The 18,897-nt window shown below is 39.1% G+C and overlaps 1 protein-coding gene across 3 annotated transcripts in view; it reads left to right on the top strand.

Moving 5' to 3' along the window:
* nt5dc2.S (5'-nucleotidase domain containing 2) overlaps positions 1 to 18,897 on the top strand; it is a 73,968-nt gene that overhangs the window by 26,182 nt on the left and 28,889 nt on the right. For all 3 annotated transcript variants that reach the window (NM_001093106.1, XM_041574236.1, XM_018232018.2), the window contains 4 exon segments: positions 3,160 to 3,234; positions 3,782 to 3,837; positions 4,588 to 4,681; positions 5,891 to 6,019. In NM_001093106.1, the coding sequence (NP_001086575.1) occupies positions 3,160 to 3,234; positions 3,782 to 3,837; positions 4,588 to 4,681; positions 5,891 to 6,019 (354 nt within the window).

Consider the following 18,897-nt stretch of genomic DNA (forward strand, 5'->3'; position numbering starts at 1 on the left):
CAGTCCTAAGGGCAGAATGTGCAACCTTTTGTTCTTTCTATCAACAACAAGAGGTTTCAGATTGCCTGCAGGGGTTTGGAGTAGAGTGGGATTAAAACAAATAACTGGGAGGGTGAGTGTGTTGTGAAAGAGAGGAAAGGGTCTACTTTCCCACTGTTACTAGTTTTTTTTTTTTTTTTTTCTGGGAAAAAAATCTTTCATTCAAGAAAATACACTAGCATTCTCTTAGTAGCACTGCAACAATTGGACATTTATCTTGCTTGTTTGTTTGTCACATTTGCCTATTGCTAGCTCTCCCGGGGTTAGATTTTATTTAAGTGCATACATTGGCTGTATGAGTCCCTAAGCCAGAAGTAACATGCCCACTGCAAGCCCAAGAATGGAATATCTCCAGGATTTTCACAGTAAAAACAAGGGCTTTGCGTCAAAATAAATACAGGCATGGCGCCTATTATCCATAATGCTCGGGACCTGGGGCTTTCCAGATAATGGATCTTTCTGTAATTTGAATCTTCATACCTTCTACTAGAAAATCTTGTAAACATTAAATAAACCCGATAGGTTGGTTTTGCTTCCAATAAGGATTCATTATATTTTAGTTTGGATCAATTCCAAGGTACTTTTTTATTACTACAGAGAAAAAGGAAATTCTTTTTAAAAATGTCGATTATTTGTATAAAATTAAGTCTATAGGAAATACTAGATTTGGGTATGTCCTTCATTCTAGATCTCTAGAGTGCCAAAGGCTATCTTCTTTTGTATAAAATTAAGTCTATAGGAAATACTAGATTTGGGTATGTCCTTCATTCTAGATCTCTAGAGTGCCAAAGGCTATCTTCTTCATCCTACATGAAGATATGTGTTAATGTATTCATGGAACTATACAATTTATATTAGTCTATCACTCTGATCACTGAAACAAATCATACACCTTTGTTCAACGATCTTGTTCTATATATTTGAATGTTAAAAAAAAAAAAAAAGCACAGATTTATCAAATCGAATTGAAATACTTTGACTTTAAATATCGAAGTCGAAGTTTTTATTTGACTTTGGGTATCCTGCGGTCGAACTAAAATCGTTCGATCGAACGGTACAAAGGATTTCAGCGATCAATCGAACGATTTACTTCGAATTCAAAAAACTTAGAAAAATGCTCTACAAGGTCCCCCATAGGCCAACATAGCACTTCGGCAGGTTTAATTTGGCGAAGTATTGACATTTTTTTAAAGAGACAGTACTTCGAATATTCGAAGCATTTTACTTAGAATTGAAGTCGTAGTATCCTATTCGATGGTCGAAGTATCCAAAAAAATTACTTAGAATTTCAAATTTTTTTTACTTCGAAAGTTCCCTCGAATTCACTTCTAACCTTGATAAATCTGCCCCTTACTGTTATGACAAATTCTCGTGTTTACTCTTAACCCCTTCTGGGGGAGGGCATGAATTTACTAAGCCTAGAGGGAGGAGAGTGGAGAAGTTCTTTATGGAAGGAAGTTAAACCTTCCTCCATTAGCACTGTTTAATCATCCAGAAATACGTGTGTTGGGCACATGTATGAATGTATATACGTTATATGGCCAATATGAAGTTTGTCTCTTGAGTGTTATAACAGCATCTATATATTCTTGGAAATGCTTTCCACTAGTTATTGTTGCTAGGATTTGCTTCTATTTAGCATTAGTGAGGATGGACACTGATGTTGGTTCAGTTGTCAGGCCTGGCTCACAGTGGGTGTTATAATCTGGGTTGAGGGGCAGGGCTCTGTGCAGGATCTTGAGGTTTTTACTCCCACCTCAGCAATCCCATTCTTTATGGACCTTATATTATGCATGGAGGCCAAAACAGCAAAAAGCTTTCCCCCTTTTCACTGCCACAAAAAAGGAAGCACAAAACTGTCAAGAATGTATTCTGTAAGGTTGAGGTAAAAAAACAGCCTCAGACAATTATTTCATCACCAGCAAACAACTGCCAGATGGAGAGGTGCTGTAACGATTGGTGTCCCAAACCCAGAACAAACCCCAAAGTCACGGCTCGGTCTTCTGTCTGTAGCAGCTGCCTTTGGCCTCGGGAGGAGCCCTATGCTGCCGCCAAGTCTTAGTGTGAGAGGACCAGGGGGAGAGTTCTGGGCAAGCAAGGGAACTGCATGTGGTAGGAATGGAGGACAAGAAGTGTAGTCAAGGGACGGGCTGGGTCAATAACAGGGATCAGACAATACGGTACCAAATCAGGAACAGAAACGTATTTGAGGTCACAGGCCAGGGTCAGGACAGGCAGTGAAATATCATAGTCAATCAGGCAGAGGGTGAAACACAGATATCAATAATAGTAATCACACCCAGGAACCAGTACACAGAACCTGTATTGGGCAATGATTCAGTGTAGGGCAGGGGTGTTTATAGGCAGCCTAATGGCTTATACTGATCACAAGGGGCCAGATAGATAACAGCTGAACAAAGCCCTGCCCTACTTGCAGTTCCACGTATAGCAATGGGAGTGAACCAGGGCCAGAGCTGGCTGATCACATAGAGCAGTGGTAAGTCAGACAGCCTAGAAACACCAGGTCCCTGTTTCAACTCCAGGCAGGATATTACAGGTGCCATTCAGCACTCCGGAGGAAGTTTCCACTGCTCCATAAACCAATAGTGCCAACCTTTACACCACTCCAGCTGACACTTGGCAGTGGACATGGTGATGTTAAGCAGTTGGTCACCACTAAAAACCCAGCTAAAAGTCTTGTCCTGAAGTGACATAGATAGAGTATAATAAAACAGGTTTGAAATACAGCAACACCATTTTAAACATAGTGTCCTACTGAAAGAGTTCTTAACTTCTTACATATATGCCTTTTCTCTGCAATAATTTGACTGTACCTTCTAATTGATGCTAAGCTTGCATGAGTTCAGGTTTATGATAAATGTATTTTCTTTAAGCATGTCATGTTCTGTAAAGATTGTATTTTTGTTATCTCTGGATTGGCTGTGCACGTACAGGTCTTGTCATTCAAACAAAGGGCTTGGAGTGAAATTATTTAAACCAATTTAGTTGCATAAAGACTGAATCATAAGGCAACATTATCTTAATGTGTATGGTTGTCTTTAGACCTGACTTCAGCACTCTGTTGTTACATAAAGATCTCTTGTTTTATTTTGTTCTTAGTATCCAGATGCAATCCGCAAGTATGAATACCTGCCTAACTTTGCAGTGAGAGGCCTGCATTACGATATTAACAAGGTAACCAATACAAATTTCATAGTGAATATTGATGTGGCATGTTCATATATCTTTAACCTTGTTTTGAGCCAAGGAGTACAAAAAGTCTGAACACTCCTAACATTTTTGACAGAGGCGTAACTATAGAGGAAGCAGGCCCTGTCCAGGAGTGTAGGGGGCCCAGTAATGATCTAATTAATTGTCATCTTCAATATATTTGGGTAGAACTATGTTTTAGGGCCACTTGAATTTGTTGTGGAGTCCAGTAACATCTACTTACACCACTGATTTTTGACTCAAGTTTTGAAGGTTTCTTTAGACAAAAGAACTTTTGTTTGCCTGCATGGTGTTGGTGAAACTATTACCTTGTGCATATTACTATGTTAGTGTAGGTATCGATTTAAAAGATCACTTTGCACAAACTGTGCCTGACTCCGACTACATATTTCCCTGCTTGTGAATTAGCAGACCCTTGGCACAATTGCATGTATTTTTTTACCATGCTAGGAATTTTCATTAAGTTGCAGCATCCCAATCTTTCTTAATTATGTTACTTTGTTTCATTTAGGGTGTGCTAATGAAGATTGATGCTTATCACTACATAGAGCTAGGCACAGCGTACAGGTAAGTTTGCCGGTAAAACATCTCTTCCCTATGTCTTGTTTACTGGTAATACTAAGCTATAGGGAATTTAGTGATGTAGGGGCTAAGTGTTGGCTGCAGCTAGATATGACTCCACAGCTGGTCATCTGAAAAACAACTCCCACCATAGCCTTTTGGCTTAAAGGGATGTTGAGAATTGGATATGTAACAACTGTAGACCCACAAGTTCATGCCTCATGCCAAATGTATAGAGATCCTTACACTGCTGTATTATTTGCTTTCTGGATTTGATCCTTTGTATCATAATACAGATATCTGTGCAATCAGTTATTAAAATACAATGTACATTAATACAATGTAGATTAACTGCCACATCCCTAAAGGCATGATAGAGGGTGTCCTTGCTTCATAGGGCTTATATTCTAAGTGAGTTGTGACGTTGTAGACACATGTAAAAGGTAAATAAGTGAATCCATTCTTAATACCTTGGGCTTTAACCCATAAGGGGTATATTCCCCCCACCCCCCAAGAGGCTGCCCCTCAAGCAGTTACTGCAAAAAGAGAATGTAAATGTTAATTGATACCCCCATACATTTCTCTCTCATTGTCTGACCATTTACAAAAATACAGTAACAGGTTGCAACACAATGCTTCAGAAACACTATTGCGCAAAGGATGAATCCTCTGCAAGGTATTTTGAGTGGTGTGTTCGCCTAACTGTTCATCTAAATAATAACCATTATCTGATCTTCCTGCCTCCCCAACTGCTAGGGGCCTGAAGCCGGTCCCAGATGAGGAGGTAATGAAGCTCTACCAGGGAACAAACCACGTACCGCTTCATCAAGTCAGTGGGTTCTACGGCAAGGTAAGGCTCCACTCTGCGCTTTTCTGAGGCATGCCTTTTGGTTTGATTTGAGGGCCAATGGTGGCGGTGGTCCAGTAACCGATCTCTTAAATCCAAGCCATTTTACACGTGTGCCTCTATGACTTTATGGAGTGTTTTCTACGTGCTTCAGAAAAACCATGGTTACCGCATCAAGGGGCATCCCAAATTAGAAAATAATCCTATAGTTGGTCACGCACTGTTGACAAAGTTTGACCACGCATGCTCATGGCCAAACTACAACAATCTAACTGCTTTTAAACTAGCAACTGCTGGGGGGTTGAACGTTTTAGTTGAACAGATGGAGGATGATTGCTTTAACATCTCTGAACTAACTGGCTTACTGTGATGTTAATTACACATAAAATGTCCTGAGGCTTATTAATGGATAGATCTCTGTTTGCTCCTGGCACATGGTGTCTGATATTACCAAGCATAATGGGCATGTTGCCATGCATGCTTGCTGTTTCTATCCTCTGGTATACATATAAGTTATCAGTATATGTATACTGTAAAGATACATACAATGATGACATGCTGCAGCCAGCCTAGCATGCTTTTCCTATGTAATAAATTAAGCCTCTGCCTTATACCACCTCCAGTTTAGCACTTTGTTTCATCTAAAGGGATTGCAATACTTTCCTGATTTTAATTTGAATATCTCAATATTCATTTATAACCTCCCCTTAGCCCATGGTTACTAACCTGTGTCAGTCACCAAAGCAGTTTAAGCAGAATGGGCTTACAAGTGAAATTTGGCTTTGGGGGTCCCAATGGGCTGGGGCACAAAATGTAAATGGTGTCTTCTCATGGCCAACTTTACCACAAAGCCTCTCTGCTGGAAGCTGTGTCAGTGACTGACGTAGGTTTGCAGGCAAGAAGAAGGCAGAGAGTCACCTTTGCAAGGGGTGATTAGCAATGGGCAAGTTTATATGGGTATAGTGACACTTCCTGGTAATGTCTATCCCTTTAACTGGACAAAGTTATACTTATATATATTTATTATTTTTCTTTTTTGCAATAAGGCTTAGTACCTTTTTGAATGCATCAGCATTTCATATTTATCTCTTATGTCATTTTGAAACCTGTTTCTAGATCACCACAGAGCAAGCATGCCCAAGGTTTAATCAGATTTCTTGTTTCTGTAACCTTTAGTCATCTACCCTACTAAACTCTGATCTTTTCTGGCAGGGTCCTGCAGTCAAACAGTTCATGGACATCTTCTCGTTGCCTGAAATTACACTGCTGGCTGTTGCCAATGATTTTTTTCTCACAAATGATATTGATTATGATCCCATCCATCTGTACAAGGATGTCACAGTAAGTCCCTTGTCTCTGATCCTGTGCTCGGTGGTATTTTCTGTCTGTTCCCTGTCACATTTTATTGTCTGCTCTTTGCTACTGAAGTTAGCTGTACGCATAAAGATTCTACAATGGTCTCGGTAATCATTTTTTGTAAAAAATTGGGTTTGTATATAGTAAGTGAAATAATAAGGAGCAAATCTAACTGATTTTCTGGCCTGGCAAATTTTATTTACTAAAAGGATCACATTCCTGAATATACAGTATATGCATTCAGAAACAATCACTACAGCTGGGCTGCCAGATGTGATTCAGTTTATATCTAGTAGGATATGTGAATGAGACATTTCAAAACTCAATTTAAATTTTTTTTTTTTTTAAATGTTTCTTATTTTTGAGTTCAATGGTTTGTATGTTCCTTAAATCTTTGAGGGTGTCCTCTTGCACTCTGCTGTTATGTTGATTAGTGCATGATAAACATGAGCCTGGCGTGCGTGTTGCCTAACAGGTATCCTTATTTGTCTATAACTTGCCTTGTCTGAGTTAGCTACACTGTGCGGGTAACTGATTTGTCATATTGAAGAGTGTGCAGGCATGTGTCACATCAGTGAGAGATGGTGGTTTGACAGATGGTTGAAGTTATTCTGTCTAAACTACAATTTTGCAACTGCAGAACCATCTAGTCAGCAGATGCTGCATAGGCACCTTGTCAGACTAAATGCAACAGTAGCTTTAGGACATTGATGTGTATTGCTGCATTGTAAATATCAGTTCAATTGACTTCTGGGTATAATGGTTGGATATCTTGAGGGGCAGTCAGTATGTGGTTCCTTATGGACCAGTGTTGTATTAGTATTGACAAAATGTCTAGCCCCATGTCAGATTTCAAAATTGAATATGAAAAAAATCAGTTTGCTCTTTTGAAAAATGGATTTCAGTGCAGAATTCTGCTGGAGTAGCACTATTAACTGATGCGTTTTGAAAAAAACATGTTTTCCAATGACAGGATAAGGCTAGTGCCACACAACTTAAAGGTGGCCATACAGGGGCTGATAAAAGCTGTTGAATCAGAAGCTTATTGGCTCATGTATTGAACTCTCCAACAGGCTTCCCTGACTGATATCTGGCTGAAAATATGCACGTTTACTTGTAGAAGTTCAGAAAGTGTTTTATGCACATTTTCTACATAAAACCAGCTGAATAAGCTCAAATAAAAAAGGGGTTTTCCCTGTAAGGAACTGTGAACCAATTCAGCAGCGATGTTTCAGGCTCACAATCGCCTTTTTTCAAGCTTGAAAAAAGGAGATTGTGAGCCTGAAACTTCGCTGCTGTTTTTCTGTCCTGAAATAAGCCCTTTTGGAATAAAGGCCTTTTAATAATATACCTCACGTGTGGTGCTGTCTGTTCATCGAATTTGTTTACAGAATGGGTGGAAGTGGCCACTTCAGACTTGCACCCGCATCTAATATACCCTAAGGGTGAACCAGCACTATCTGTTCTGGACTCCATAAGGCCATGGTACACAAGGTGATCCATGAAACTTTTGGAAAGTAATCGAGTTGCACTCGCACATCCTGGCCTTCAATTAGGATAATCCCTGGTGCACAGCAATGGAGGAATTGGCGTCCCACCTTGTAGCAACGGAAGAAATTCACTGGCACACATGTACTGCTAGCAGGGTAAACCCTTGCTGATTTATTAAATGATTTGCAGCATGCAAATCATTTAAACAAATATAGACAAATACAAGAGTCCTCTGCACTCAACCCATTATCAATATATTTAAGACAGAGACATTTTGTGCATACTGCTACTGAAAAATGCCTTACCCTTTAAACAAAACAGGGATTGTTTGTCCATATTGCAATATATTTAAGCTGGCCAACTATGTCAAAGTCATCCCATATCTGGCCAGTCCTATGCTCAATTTTCATCAGATTCATTAAGAATTCTATTGCTTCATTATACATTTTACAAAGGGACTACGTTTTACCTGCAACTTACTAGCTGCTTTCAAAGTAAAACTCCCAAACTTGGCTGCCCTTTTATTAGACCCCAGTGGGATCACCTGACTATAGCTGGGAAGGGTGGGAGCTACAACATGCATGCTGCAAATCATTTAATAAATCATCAAGGGTTTACCCTGCTAGCAGTACCTGTGTGCCAGTGAATTTCTTCTGATCCCTGAAACTTTGTCACTCAAGTGTTTTCATGCTGGCAGGTGACGCTCGGAAACCATCTCTAGTCTGTTCTGAGTGTCAGCAATTTCAATTATGGATCCGCACACACCAATTTTCTGCAGTTTTCTTTAATTTTTATTCACCACCAATATCAACGTTTCGGGGAGTACAACCTCCCTTCGTCAGGATATATGTCCTGACGAAGGGAGGTTGTACCCCCCGAAACGTTGATATTGGTGGTGAATAAAAATTAAAGAAAACTGCAGAAAATTGGTGTGTGCGGATCCATAATTGAAATTGCTACTATTGGAGGGCCTCGTCAGGCCGGAGGATAACCAGCACCACTAAAGCAGAAGAAGTGAGTAAAGTTCCAGGAGTGCGGTGTAACCACTTCAATACAATTGACTTTCTGAGTGTCAGCAATCCAAAAGCCACACATGCCTGGCAGGAGGTGAAATAAAGTGTTTGGGGATTCTGCTTTTTTTTTTTTAATAAGTAGATCAGCGCAGTAGATTCATGACCGCACCATGTTTTTCAGGAAGCTGAGAGTATTTTGTGTTTGCAAAATCCCCCACCCTCTATCCTTTCACTTGTATGGGTAGCTGTACCTCTCTCGCCTAGAACATGTTGTGCCAAAAACACTCGAGCTGAACTGTGTGCTGGAACAGACTCCACAGATGGTCTTTATCTCACAAGCCACAACATTTTCTCTCTCTTACTCGCTCTCTCTGATTTTAATAAGGCAGGGATAGGAGCGAACGGGGGAGGAAGAAAACATTATTACTTGAAGTTTGAGTTGCAGTAGTAGTCTGTTAATGCCCCTTTGCGGAATTTTCAAATTTATAAGGGCAGAGGTGAACGGAGCATATGTTTTGTTGCTCTCAATCTGCCTTTTTGAGAGAAGCAGATCAGGCCCGTATGCAGGTTGTGCACCTGGGCCCCACGCCAGCCCCCCCCCCCCATCAAATGAACTGCAAAATTCTACTCCTGCCTTGATTCCCGCAATAAAATGCATCATGGCTTCGGCAGGCCCCCGGGGAGTTGCGGACTCAGGTGCAACCCCCTGTCTGTCCTGGTTACTTTTGAAACAATGTAACCGAAGCTAGCTAATTAACAGACCATCTTGCCAGCTGACTTTTGCTACATAGTTGTAAAACACAGAACAATTGACATAGAAAGTGACAGGCCTAATTGCTGTTTCATATATTTCAAATTTGTTTAGAATTGTATATCCCTTTTAAATTGCTTCCATCATTCTCATGTAAGCAGAAATCTACAGCTTAAAAACTTTCAGTATAATATAGAGTGATATTCTGAGACAATTCGCAGTTGGTTTTCATGTTTTAGTTATGTTTTTTTTTAGTTAGTTAGCAATAAAGTTGCACATTACCCTAGCAACCATGCATTGATTTGAATAAGAGACTGGAATATAAATAGGAGAGAGCCTGAATAGAAAGAGGAGTAATAAAAAGCAGCAATAACGATAAATGTGTAGCCTTTCAGAGCATTTGTGTTTAGATGGGATCATTGACCCCATTTTGAAGCTGGAAAGAGTCAGAAGGCAAATAATTAAACAAAATTTAAAATGGGAAAAATCAAGGACAATTGAAAAGTTACTTGGCCATTCTATAGCATACTAAAAGTTAAGTTGTTCAGTTAAAGGTGAACCACCCCTTTAACTTCTGTTCAGATAAGTATGGTTTGACTTGAATGCCTATAGCTGCTGGAGTACTTTGTTATTGGATTATCTACGGTATATTAAGCAAGTGACCACCTTTAGGGTGGTGGCAGACGGGGAGATTAGTTGCCCAGCAACAAATCTTCTCCACTGCAGGTGACTAATCTCCCCTTCCCACCAGCAAGAATACGAATCGCCTGTCAAATGGCATACAAATTGCTTCAGATTTCTGAAGTCGTCCGAAGTTTCCGGCAACTTCGGGGGATTTCGGAAATCCGAAGCAATTCGTATGCCATCCAACTGGTGATTCGTATTCTTGCCGTCTGCCACCACTCTTAGTGACACAAGTGGCTGTTAATTGCCTTGGTGTGCTACATTCATTACAAGGTAGGTGTGGCATTAGTCCCATCAGTCAACACAATCGATATTTTATGCACAGATAATATGATTGGCTAATAAAAACAACTAAATCAAAAACAGCAAATTCTCTTCTGTTTTCCCAAAAACGTATTTGTCAGTTAGTGGTGATTGTTATTGCATGTACATTGACATGTGCTTTGTAATGCCCACTTCCCCACCTGAACCGGAAGTTTTATTATACAGTTTTGCCAATAAGATCAGGTTGATAATGAAGGGATTTTATGGCAGATGTATGTGTTGGGTATAGTTGGGATGTTAGGAAAGCACAAACGCACACATTAACATAAAACTGCCTTGCATATCTAAAGTAATGTTACTTGGTGCCAGATCTTGGTTTCCCATGGAATTCTTACAACAGATGTTTTAGCGATTAAGATGCTACCGCAGTGGTTGCAGCATAAGTGCAAGTCTGTTAAATTGTTGGCCCTGCTTGTCTCCCAGATGCACGCGTATGCTTGTGTTAACACGTCTCTTTCATTGCCATTACACTGGCTCCTGTTGACCTTTCAGTGCAGCTGCTGGGGGTCAGCATTTCAGTCTGACAGCATGTCTGTTTAAGCCATCACCCAGGGCATAGCTGAACATTTCCACTAAGTTACTGTTATTGAAAGCCGTTTATAAGGTCAAAGCAAGATGAAGGTCTCATTAGCACTCCGAAATTAAAACCACTCCATTTCATTACAATATTTACAAGGTTCCAGTATATTATATATAAGACAGCGTCTTTATATTTGTGTTTTCCTCATATCACTTGGTAATTTCAGTAGCCTACTTGTGAAATAGTGGCCACTACAGATGGTTTTTTCCAAGCAACAACATTTGAATGAATGATGTCTAAGACTTGGGAGAGCCATTATTTTTGGTCTGGAAGAAAATCACATGCATGTACTATTTTTATTTTTAAAAAAATCTGATCAGTATAATTTCCCTTTACTTGGCATGACAATCATTGATGCAATTTCCTTTGCTTGCTTCAAGCCAGCCCAATCATGCATAAAAATATATATTTTTTTGACACAGGGTATTTTGTTTCCGTATGAAATGCTGCTCTCCCCTGTATTACCAAAATACCCTGTGTGCCTTTGGCCTTCAATTAATATATTTGCAGTTTATTCTAAACACAGATTTGTTATTTAGGGCTAGTTATACAAAACAAGCAATCTACAAACTAAACCAAATGGTGTTTATGTTACATGTACATGTGAATTAAATATAATGTAGATAAGGAGAGAATGGTGTTAATTAGCTTGTATACATATGAAAAGGGAACATTCCAGGCATTATCTATGCACTTTCTTAGGGTCAGGGCACACAGGCAGATTAGTCACCCGGTGACAAATATCCTCTTCTTCAGGGCGACTAATCTCCCCAAATCTGCCTGTGTGTCTCTGCCCTTAAAGAAGAACTAAAGCCTAACTAAAGAAGTAGGCTAGACATTTTATACATTATGTTTTGGGCTTCTGTACCAGCCCAAGGCAATTACAACACTTTAGCAGTGAAGATCTGTGTCTACAAAGATGCCCCAGTAGCTTTACATCTTCTGTGCTGTGCTGTGCTGCTGTCACTGAGCTTATGGACCTACTCACAATATACAGTACACATAGAATATAAATGTCACAATATAAGGCTGATTAGTAGTTAATACAGGTAATTACTAAATGGCAGCAAAGAAACCAGTGCAACTAGCATCAGAATTTAATAATCAGCCCTGTCGCATCAGGTTAAACCGGAAATACTGCTTTTTGTCTTTCAATAAATACCTCTCAGTTCTTATCAGAGAGTTGCCCAGAGAGTTGCTCAGGAAGTTGCCCAGAGAGTTGCTCAGGAAGTTGCCCAGAGAGTTGCAGCCTGATCTGGGCTCTGTTGGTCTGTACCTTGAATATTGTGGATGAAGTAGTACAGTTTTATATGCTCTTTCCGGTTCCCTTTGTTTTTACTAGGGCCAAACAGGGCTGAAATCCGCAGGCTAATTTCAGCCCCTACCCCAAGCAGTATCCTCCTTCTTTCACGTTTGTAAACCGCGTGTCTGCTCTGTTGCCAACACACTCGCCAGATTTAGGCAATGACATGCATTTTGAACCAAAATCTGCGTCGAAGCCGAAACACGTTTGGACCAGACAGGGTGAAATAAACCTGCTGAAATTCACAGGCCAATTTCAGCTCCTGCAGCAAGCAGTATCCTCCTTCTTCATTCGCGTCCGGACCCTTGTGTCAGCTCCTGCTCAGACACACTCTGTGGATTTTGGTGCAGAAGGCAAAGTATCCCGTTTCTTTGCTGATTATGTTTTCTACTGTCTGCTTCTAATGGTTATTTGATTAACTTCCTTCTCCTGCCCCTCACAAATTCTCTGAAGTAGCAAGGAGGTTTGAAATGGAAAGTAAGTTCAGTCTTCACTGTTCTTTACTTGTATGAGAAATAATAAAAAACAAATATTTTCTTAGAATAATTACTTCAATTTCTCTACCTAATGTTTTTCCTTATTGCAGTAATGCAAAAAACTGAACTATGCTGTTGATGCAGCTGTGCACAGCAGCCATACAGAGAAGGTGAAATCTTTCAGTCACTCACAGTGCAAGAATGTAGTTTGCTGCCAAATAATATATTTAAATATATTAAGCTGAGGGATTCATAAATTGTTAAATATATAAACATGTGGAAGAAAGAAAAACAATTAAACATTTACAGATTTATTGAACATTTTTTACAGGGTAAAGTTTATTTTTTTAAAAAATAAACTTTCGTTAATTTATTTTAAGACTTTAAAGAAGAAGGTATGCAGTTTATTGAACTCAACTAAATTTTAAAAATTGAATGATTACTTCTAGACCTCTCGCCAAAATACAAAACCTGTGCCTTAAAGGGGTTGTTCACCTTCAAACACTTTTTTTCAGTTTAAGTGTTTTCAGATGGTTCACCAGAAATAAAGACTTTCTGCAATTAGTTTCTATCTTAAATTTGTGATTGTTTTTCTAATATTTGGATTGTTTTTCTAATATTGTGTAAAGTTTAATTTTTTACCTTCTAAAGCAGCACTGGGAGGGGGGTCTTTAACTGTTTTAAATTGAGACATTTGGGGGTTATGTATTAAAGTCCGAATGCCAAAAACTCGAGAAAATTTGAGGATTTTTTTTGTTTTTGTTTTATACTATAAAATCCAAATTTTTAGTTGAATAAAAACTTTCAAGGTTTTTTATACCTTGAGGATGGAAAAAATCAGAATATCCTGCAGCTCAGACCTACCGAGATTGTATATAAGGCAATGTTAGAGGTCCCTATCCTATTAGCCTGAAAATCTGACTATTTCCGACTTTTCGGACAAAAATCCAAAAAATGCAGGGCTTGCTGGAAAAAGGTAGAAACAATTGAGTGATTTGGGGAAAAACTCCTTTCTGCCTGCTGCAATCTGGCAAAATGGACATTGAAATGTGCAAAGTGTCTACAAAAAAATTGACTCACTTTTAATAATATAATTATGGATGGATTGGTGACTCTGGAAATTTAAAATTAAAGAGACTAGAACATGTAATTGTAAACAAGGGTCCTGGAGTGGATTCATCCCATGGTAGTAAATGAGCTTGGCTCTGTGATTGCCAAACCTCTTAATCAGGATTCTTTGAGGTCTGGCAATGTGCTGAGAGACTGAGGAATTGCTAATTTGGGGGCCTAATTATTAAAGGAAAACTATACCCCAAACAATGCAGGTCTCTATAAAAAGATATTGCATAAAACAGCTCATGTGTAAAACCCTGCTTCATGTAAATAAACCATTTTTATAATATCTAGTATAGGTAAATCTAAAAACAACTGGACTTGCTCATCCAAGCAGATTCTTCAGTTCAACTGACTGGTGTGGGAAGTTCTCGGCATATAAACTCTTCCACTAATCCAATCACAATGGCATTTTCATAATAATATACTTGTTTTAGTAGTATGTGCCATTGGGTAATCCTAAATAGAAAATTGCCATATTAAAAAAAAAAGAAAATGAGGGCCACTCCCTGGGATCATAGGATTCACGGTGCACACAAACAAACCATACATGTTAGGTCACATGAGTCAATTAGAAGACAGTTCTGTCTTTGCTTCCACACTCCTTCCTGTTACAGTTAAAGCTGGAGTATTTCTGGTCAGGAGATCTCTGAGGCAGCACACAGACCATCATGAAATGGTGGTTCAAGGCAAGAGATGTAAAAGGGCAATATTAACTTAATATATATATAAGTAAAGAAGAAAAGGATGGAACCCCCGCTCTACATAGTATATGGTTGAGATGCATCTTTAGTTTGAACCCACATTTATCTTCAATATTACTGTAAATTCAACCGTCTCTCAACCACATAATTCTTCCATGGTGTCCAAATTTCAACAAATTTGTCCATGTTATCTTATACTCTAGCTGAAAGCTCTTCCATTACATATGCTGCCAAGGTATATCTGGGGACAGCCAATTGATAGCTAGGCTCCACTTAGCTGCTGGAAGAATATGTTCTATGTCAGCAAGATCTCTAGCTTGTTTATTGAGCTGTGCTGGCTGTACTGTTGTGTAATGGCTGCATGAGAGCCTGCTACTAAAGCACTGTTATACTCTCCGCATCCTCGGCTACCCAAAACATAACAGATTGACGACAAGATGGATCTTGTACCTCTGCAGCAGTCTGCACCTTTTCTTCCAAACCCTGGTGAGCCTACCATACCTTTTACTGCATGGATCCGTATGTTTCAAAATTACATTATTGCTGCTGACCAAGGAGAGATTTCTGCTTTACTTTCACTGCCTGGGAGCAGAGGGACAGCGTATATTCTATATATTACCATTACCTGATGATACTTATGAAACTGCTTATACTGCTATTAAGAACTTTTTTGTGCCAAGAGTAAATGCGGTTGCTGAAATATATCAATTCCGCCAACGTGGACAGCGTAATGGCCAATCCACAGAACAATTTGTAGCAACTTTGAGAGAGCTGGTTGTTCATCTAACAGATGAAATGCTAAGAGACCAAATAGTGGAAAAAACAAACTCACCTCGCATTAAAGAGAGACTGCTCCTAGAGCAGGATTTAACCCTTGCAAAGGCTATTATAGTTGCTAGCCAAATTAAAACAGCAGTGGCAGAGGCTAAAACTCTCAGTCAGGGAATTGCTGGGAATGTACAGATTGTGAATTCAACATTGTGGCCTAATAATGCACAGTCACAGGCAAAATACAGTGCTAAGGAAAGGGATTCACCTACACTGCAAAACCATGCAGCAAATACAAATAGAAAATACTGCTTTCGCTGTGGTTCAACACAACACACTGCAAATCATGTTACATGTCCTGCAAAAGCTAAACGGTGCCGCAAATGCACAAAAGTAGGACATGTTGCTAAGATCTGCCGTAGTTCTGCGAAAGATGTTCATGAAGTCACTACTACAAATGTTACAGTATTAAGTGTGGATAAAGCTGGTACATTTATTCCAGACAAGTTTATATGCACTGTCCGTGTCAGTACTGCTTCTGCTGACAAGGGACACTCCATTAACCTGATGCTTGATACAGGTTCAGCTGCTTCTATACTACCAATGGATATTTTCTTGAAATACTTTGCAAAAGATCTGCTTGTTGCACCTGCCCTGAAACTGGTCAGTTACTTAAAGGATCCAATCCCTGTGTTTGGTTGCTTGCCAGTGACTATAATTTGAATCAAATACTGCAAAAATCTGACTTTTACATTGTGAATAAGGGTACTGCTATACTTGGAAGGGATCTCTTTGCTGCATTAACCTACAATTAGTTGATGGTCTCATTACTACAGCACCAGTGCCTGCCACACAGCCAGTGTCTAAAATGTCACCACAAAGCAACACTTCATTGGGCTGTGCAAAGAACTTTGTACACAAAGTTAAGTTGAGACCAGATGTAAAACCAGTACCATTTCCTGATTCAGCATGGGAAAAACTTGCTATTGATATTGTCGGTCCTTTTACAGATGCTCCTATAGACTGTAGATTTGCTATAACTTTGATAGACTATTACAGTAATTGGCTGAAATATCATTTGTTTCTCATACAACATCAGCTACATTAATAAAATTTCTGTCTACAGTCTTCAGCAGAGAAGGTAATCCAAAGGAGTTAATATCAGACAATGGACCACAGTTTGTCTCATCTGAATTTGAATTCTTTCTGAGAGAGAAATATGGTGCATAGAAAATCTTCAGTTTATTACCCACAAGCAAATGAAGAAATCGAGCGATTCAACAGAAGTCTGAAAGAAGCACTACAGACAGCAATTCTTACTGGGAAATCTTGAAAAGTATTTACAACAGAGTTCCGACATAACTACAGAGCAACGTGCCATGCAACAACTCAATCATCTCCAGCTGAATTATTACATGGCAGACAGATGCGCACTAAGTTACATGTTGCAGACATCAAACTTCCACAAAATACTGTGCCTACAAAATCATCTACTGCTGACATTGTGAAACGTCAACAAGCCAAATGCAAGGCTTATACTGACAGAAAACGTGATGCAAAAGAAGTACACGTTCAGCCTGGATCTTTAGTCAGAATTAAGAAACCAGGAATACTGAAACAAGGACAATCTAAATTTAGTACACCACTTGAAGTGAGACGCCAGCGAGGACCATACATATATGAACTGTCTGATGGACGCATATGGAATGCAAGTCTTCTTGCATTGGTAGATATGACTATGGAGAAGCTCCATTTGATGAAGGACATTTTCCTACTCCTGATGTCAACTGCAATTGGCCTGAAGAAAGTGAAGTTACTGTTGTGTAATGGCTGCATGAGTGCCTGCTAATAAAGCACTGTTATACTCTACTCATCCTCGGCAACCCAAAACATAACAAGTAGTTCCCAAGGATTTAGTGGAAATGTTACAGAACAGATTTCTTGTATCAAGTCATGCCCTTTATGCCAATGATGCTGCGTTGTAGGACAATCCCACCATATGTGGACTAGAGTTTCTATATTATCACAACCAAGAAAACACAATGGTGAATTCAGTTGCGAAATCCAGTTTTCTTTGGGGTGTCATATACCACCTAGTCAAAAGTTTATACAAGAGCTCTTTTGTTGCTATGTTCTCATATACTTTCTTAGTAGACATCCAGATTTTATTCCATCCATCTCCAGGAAGCACTGTTGGTAAATCTTGCTCCCATGCTGTACAGTGCGCAGGAGTGGTTTGAAAAGTATTGGAAAGCAAGTGTTGATATCATGCCTTTAATAAGTGGGAAGTTTTTGCATATTGTCTCAAACATTGTGTACTCCTTAGATGTCATATTTTAAATTAGACCCTGTACAAAATGTCGCACTTGAGCATAGGCATATATTTCAGAATCGGCAAAGTCAAATGCAAATTGCAAAAGTTGAAAGGACTTCATATGGTAAGGACCCAAAAGAGATTGTATGGTATTCAGACCATTTTGTGTCCATTTTTCAAAAAGTTGTGCTTGCAAACCTGGTATAAATGAAGGTATAAACAATAGATTGCATTAAGGATTTAGGTTTACATAGTGAATGGCGGTATTTACATGAATCCCACATCTGTAAGAAGTGTTGTATTACTAAATTATGAATCTTAAATTTGTTTCTTTCTTTTGATCTGCTCACAATAAATTGCTAGTTGTAAACGGATAATCCCTTGCTTCCATCTCTACCCACACCGTAGCAGCTGGCGAAAGCTGCCATTTAACCAACTGTCCAATCTGTGCAGCTTTGTAGTATAGCATTAAATATTGGTTTTCTTATAGTGCCAAAAGTATGCCAACATCTTCTTCTTTTAAAGGAACAGCAATGGTAATACTCGAAAATAATAGAGCAATTTTGAGAAATTGAGTAACATTTCCAGCATTCCAATAGTTTCTGCAAATGCCTGATTAAAGGCTGATGATTGACTTTATAGAATTGTGAATACCTTGGTGCAATCTGTATCCCCAGATATTTAATACTGTTAGAGCTCAAAATCAAATGAAAATTTAAACGTATTAGCTTAAGCATAGAGTCAGACATGTTTATCCCCATTATTTCTGATTTATGTGGGTTTACCTTCAAGCCTGAATAACTATCATATTGGGACAAGAGCATAAAAAGAGTGAAAACTATTGGGCTGTTAGTTTGACATCAGTGGTAGGAAAGCTTTTGTAAGGGGTAAAAAAGAATGTGTTTCTTGAATACACTGCAAATCACAATACTGTGAGTTTGTGTCTTACGCTTTCCTGAAACATTTGATACAGTAACACACTGAAAGTTAAAGGGATCCTGTCATTGGAAAACTTTTTTTCAAACCGCACCAGTTAATATAGTGCTATTTCAGCAGAATTCTGCACTGAAATCCATTTCTCAAAAGAGCAAACAGATTTTTTTATATTCAATTTTGAAATCTGACATGGAGCTAGACATTTTGTCAATTTCCCAGCTGTCCCTGGTCATGTGACTTGTGCCTGCACTTTAGGAGAGAAATACTTTCTGGCAGGCTGCTGTGTTTCCTTCTCAATGTAACTGAAGGAGTCTCAGTGGGACATGGATTTTTACTATTGAGTGTTGTTCTGAGATCTACCAGGCAGCTGTTATCTTGTGTTAGGAAGCTGCTATCTGGTTACCTT

The sequence above is a fragment of the Xenopus laevis genome, chromosome 8S (assembly GCF_017654675.1).
Source record: "Xenopus laevis strain J_2021 chromosome 8S, Xenopus_laevis_v10.1, whole genome shotgun sequence".
NCBI classification, from domain to species: domain Eukaryota; kingdom Metazoa; phylum Chordata; class Amphibia; order Anura; family Pipidae; genus Xenopus; species Xenopus laevis.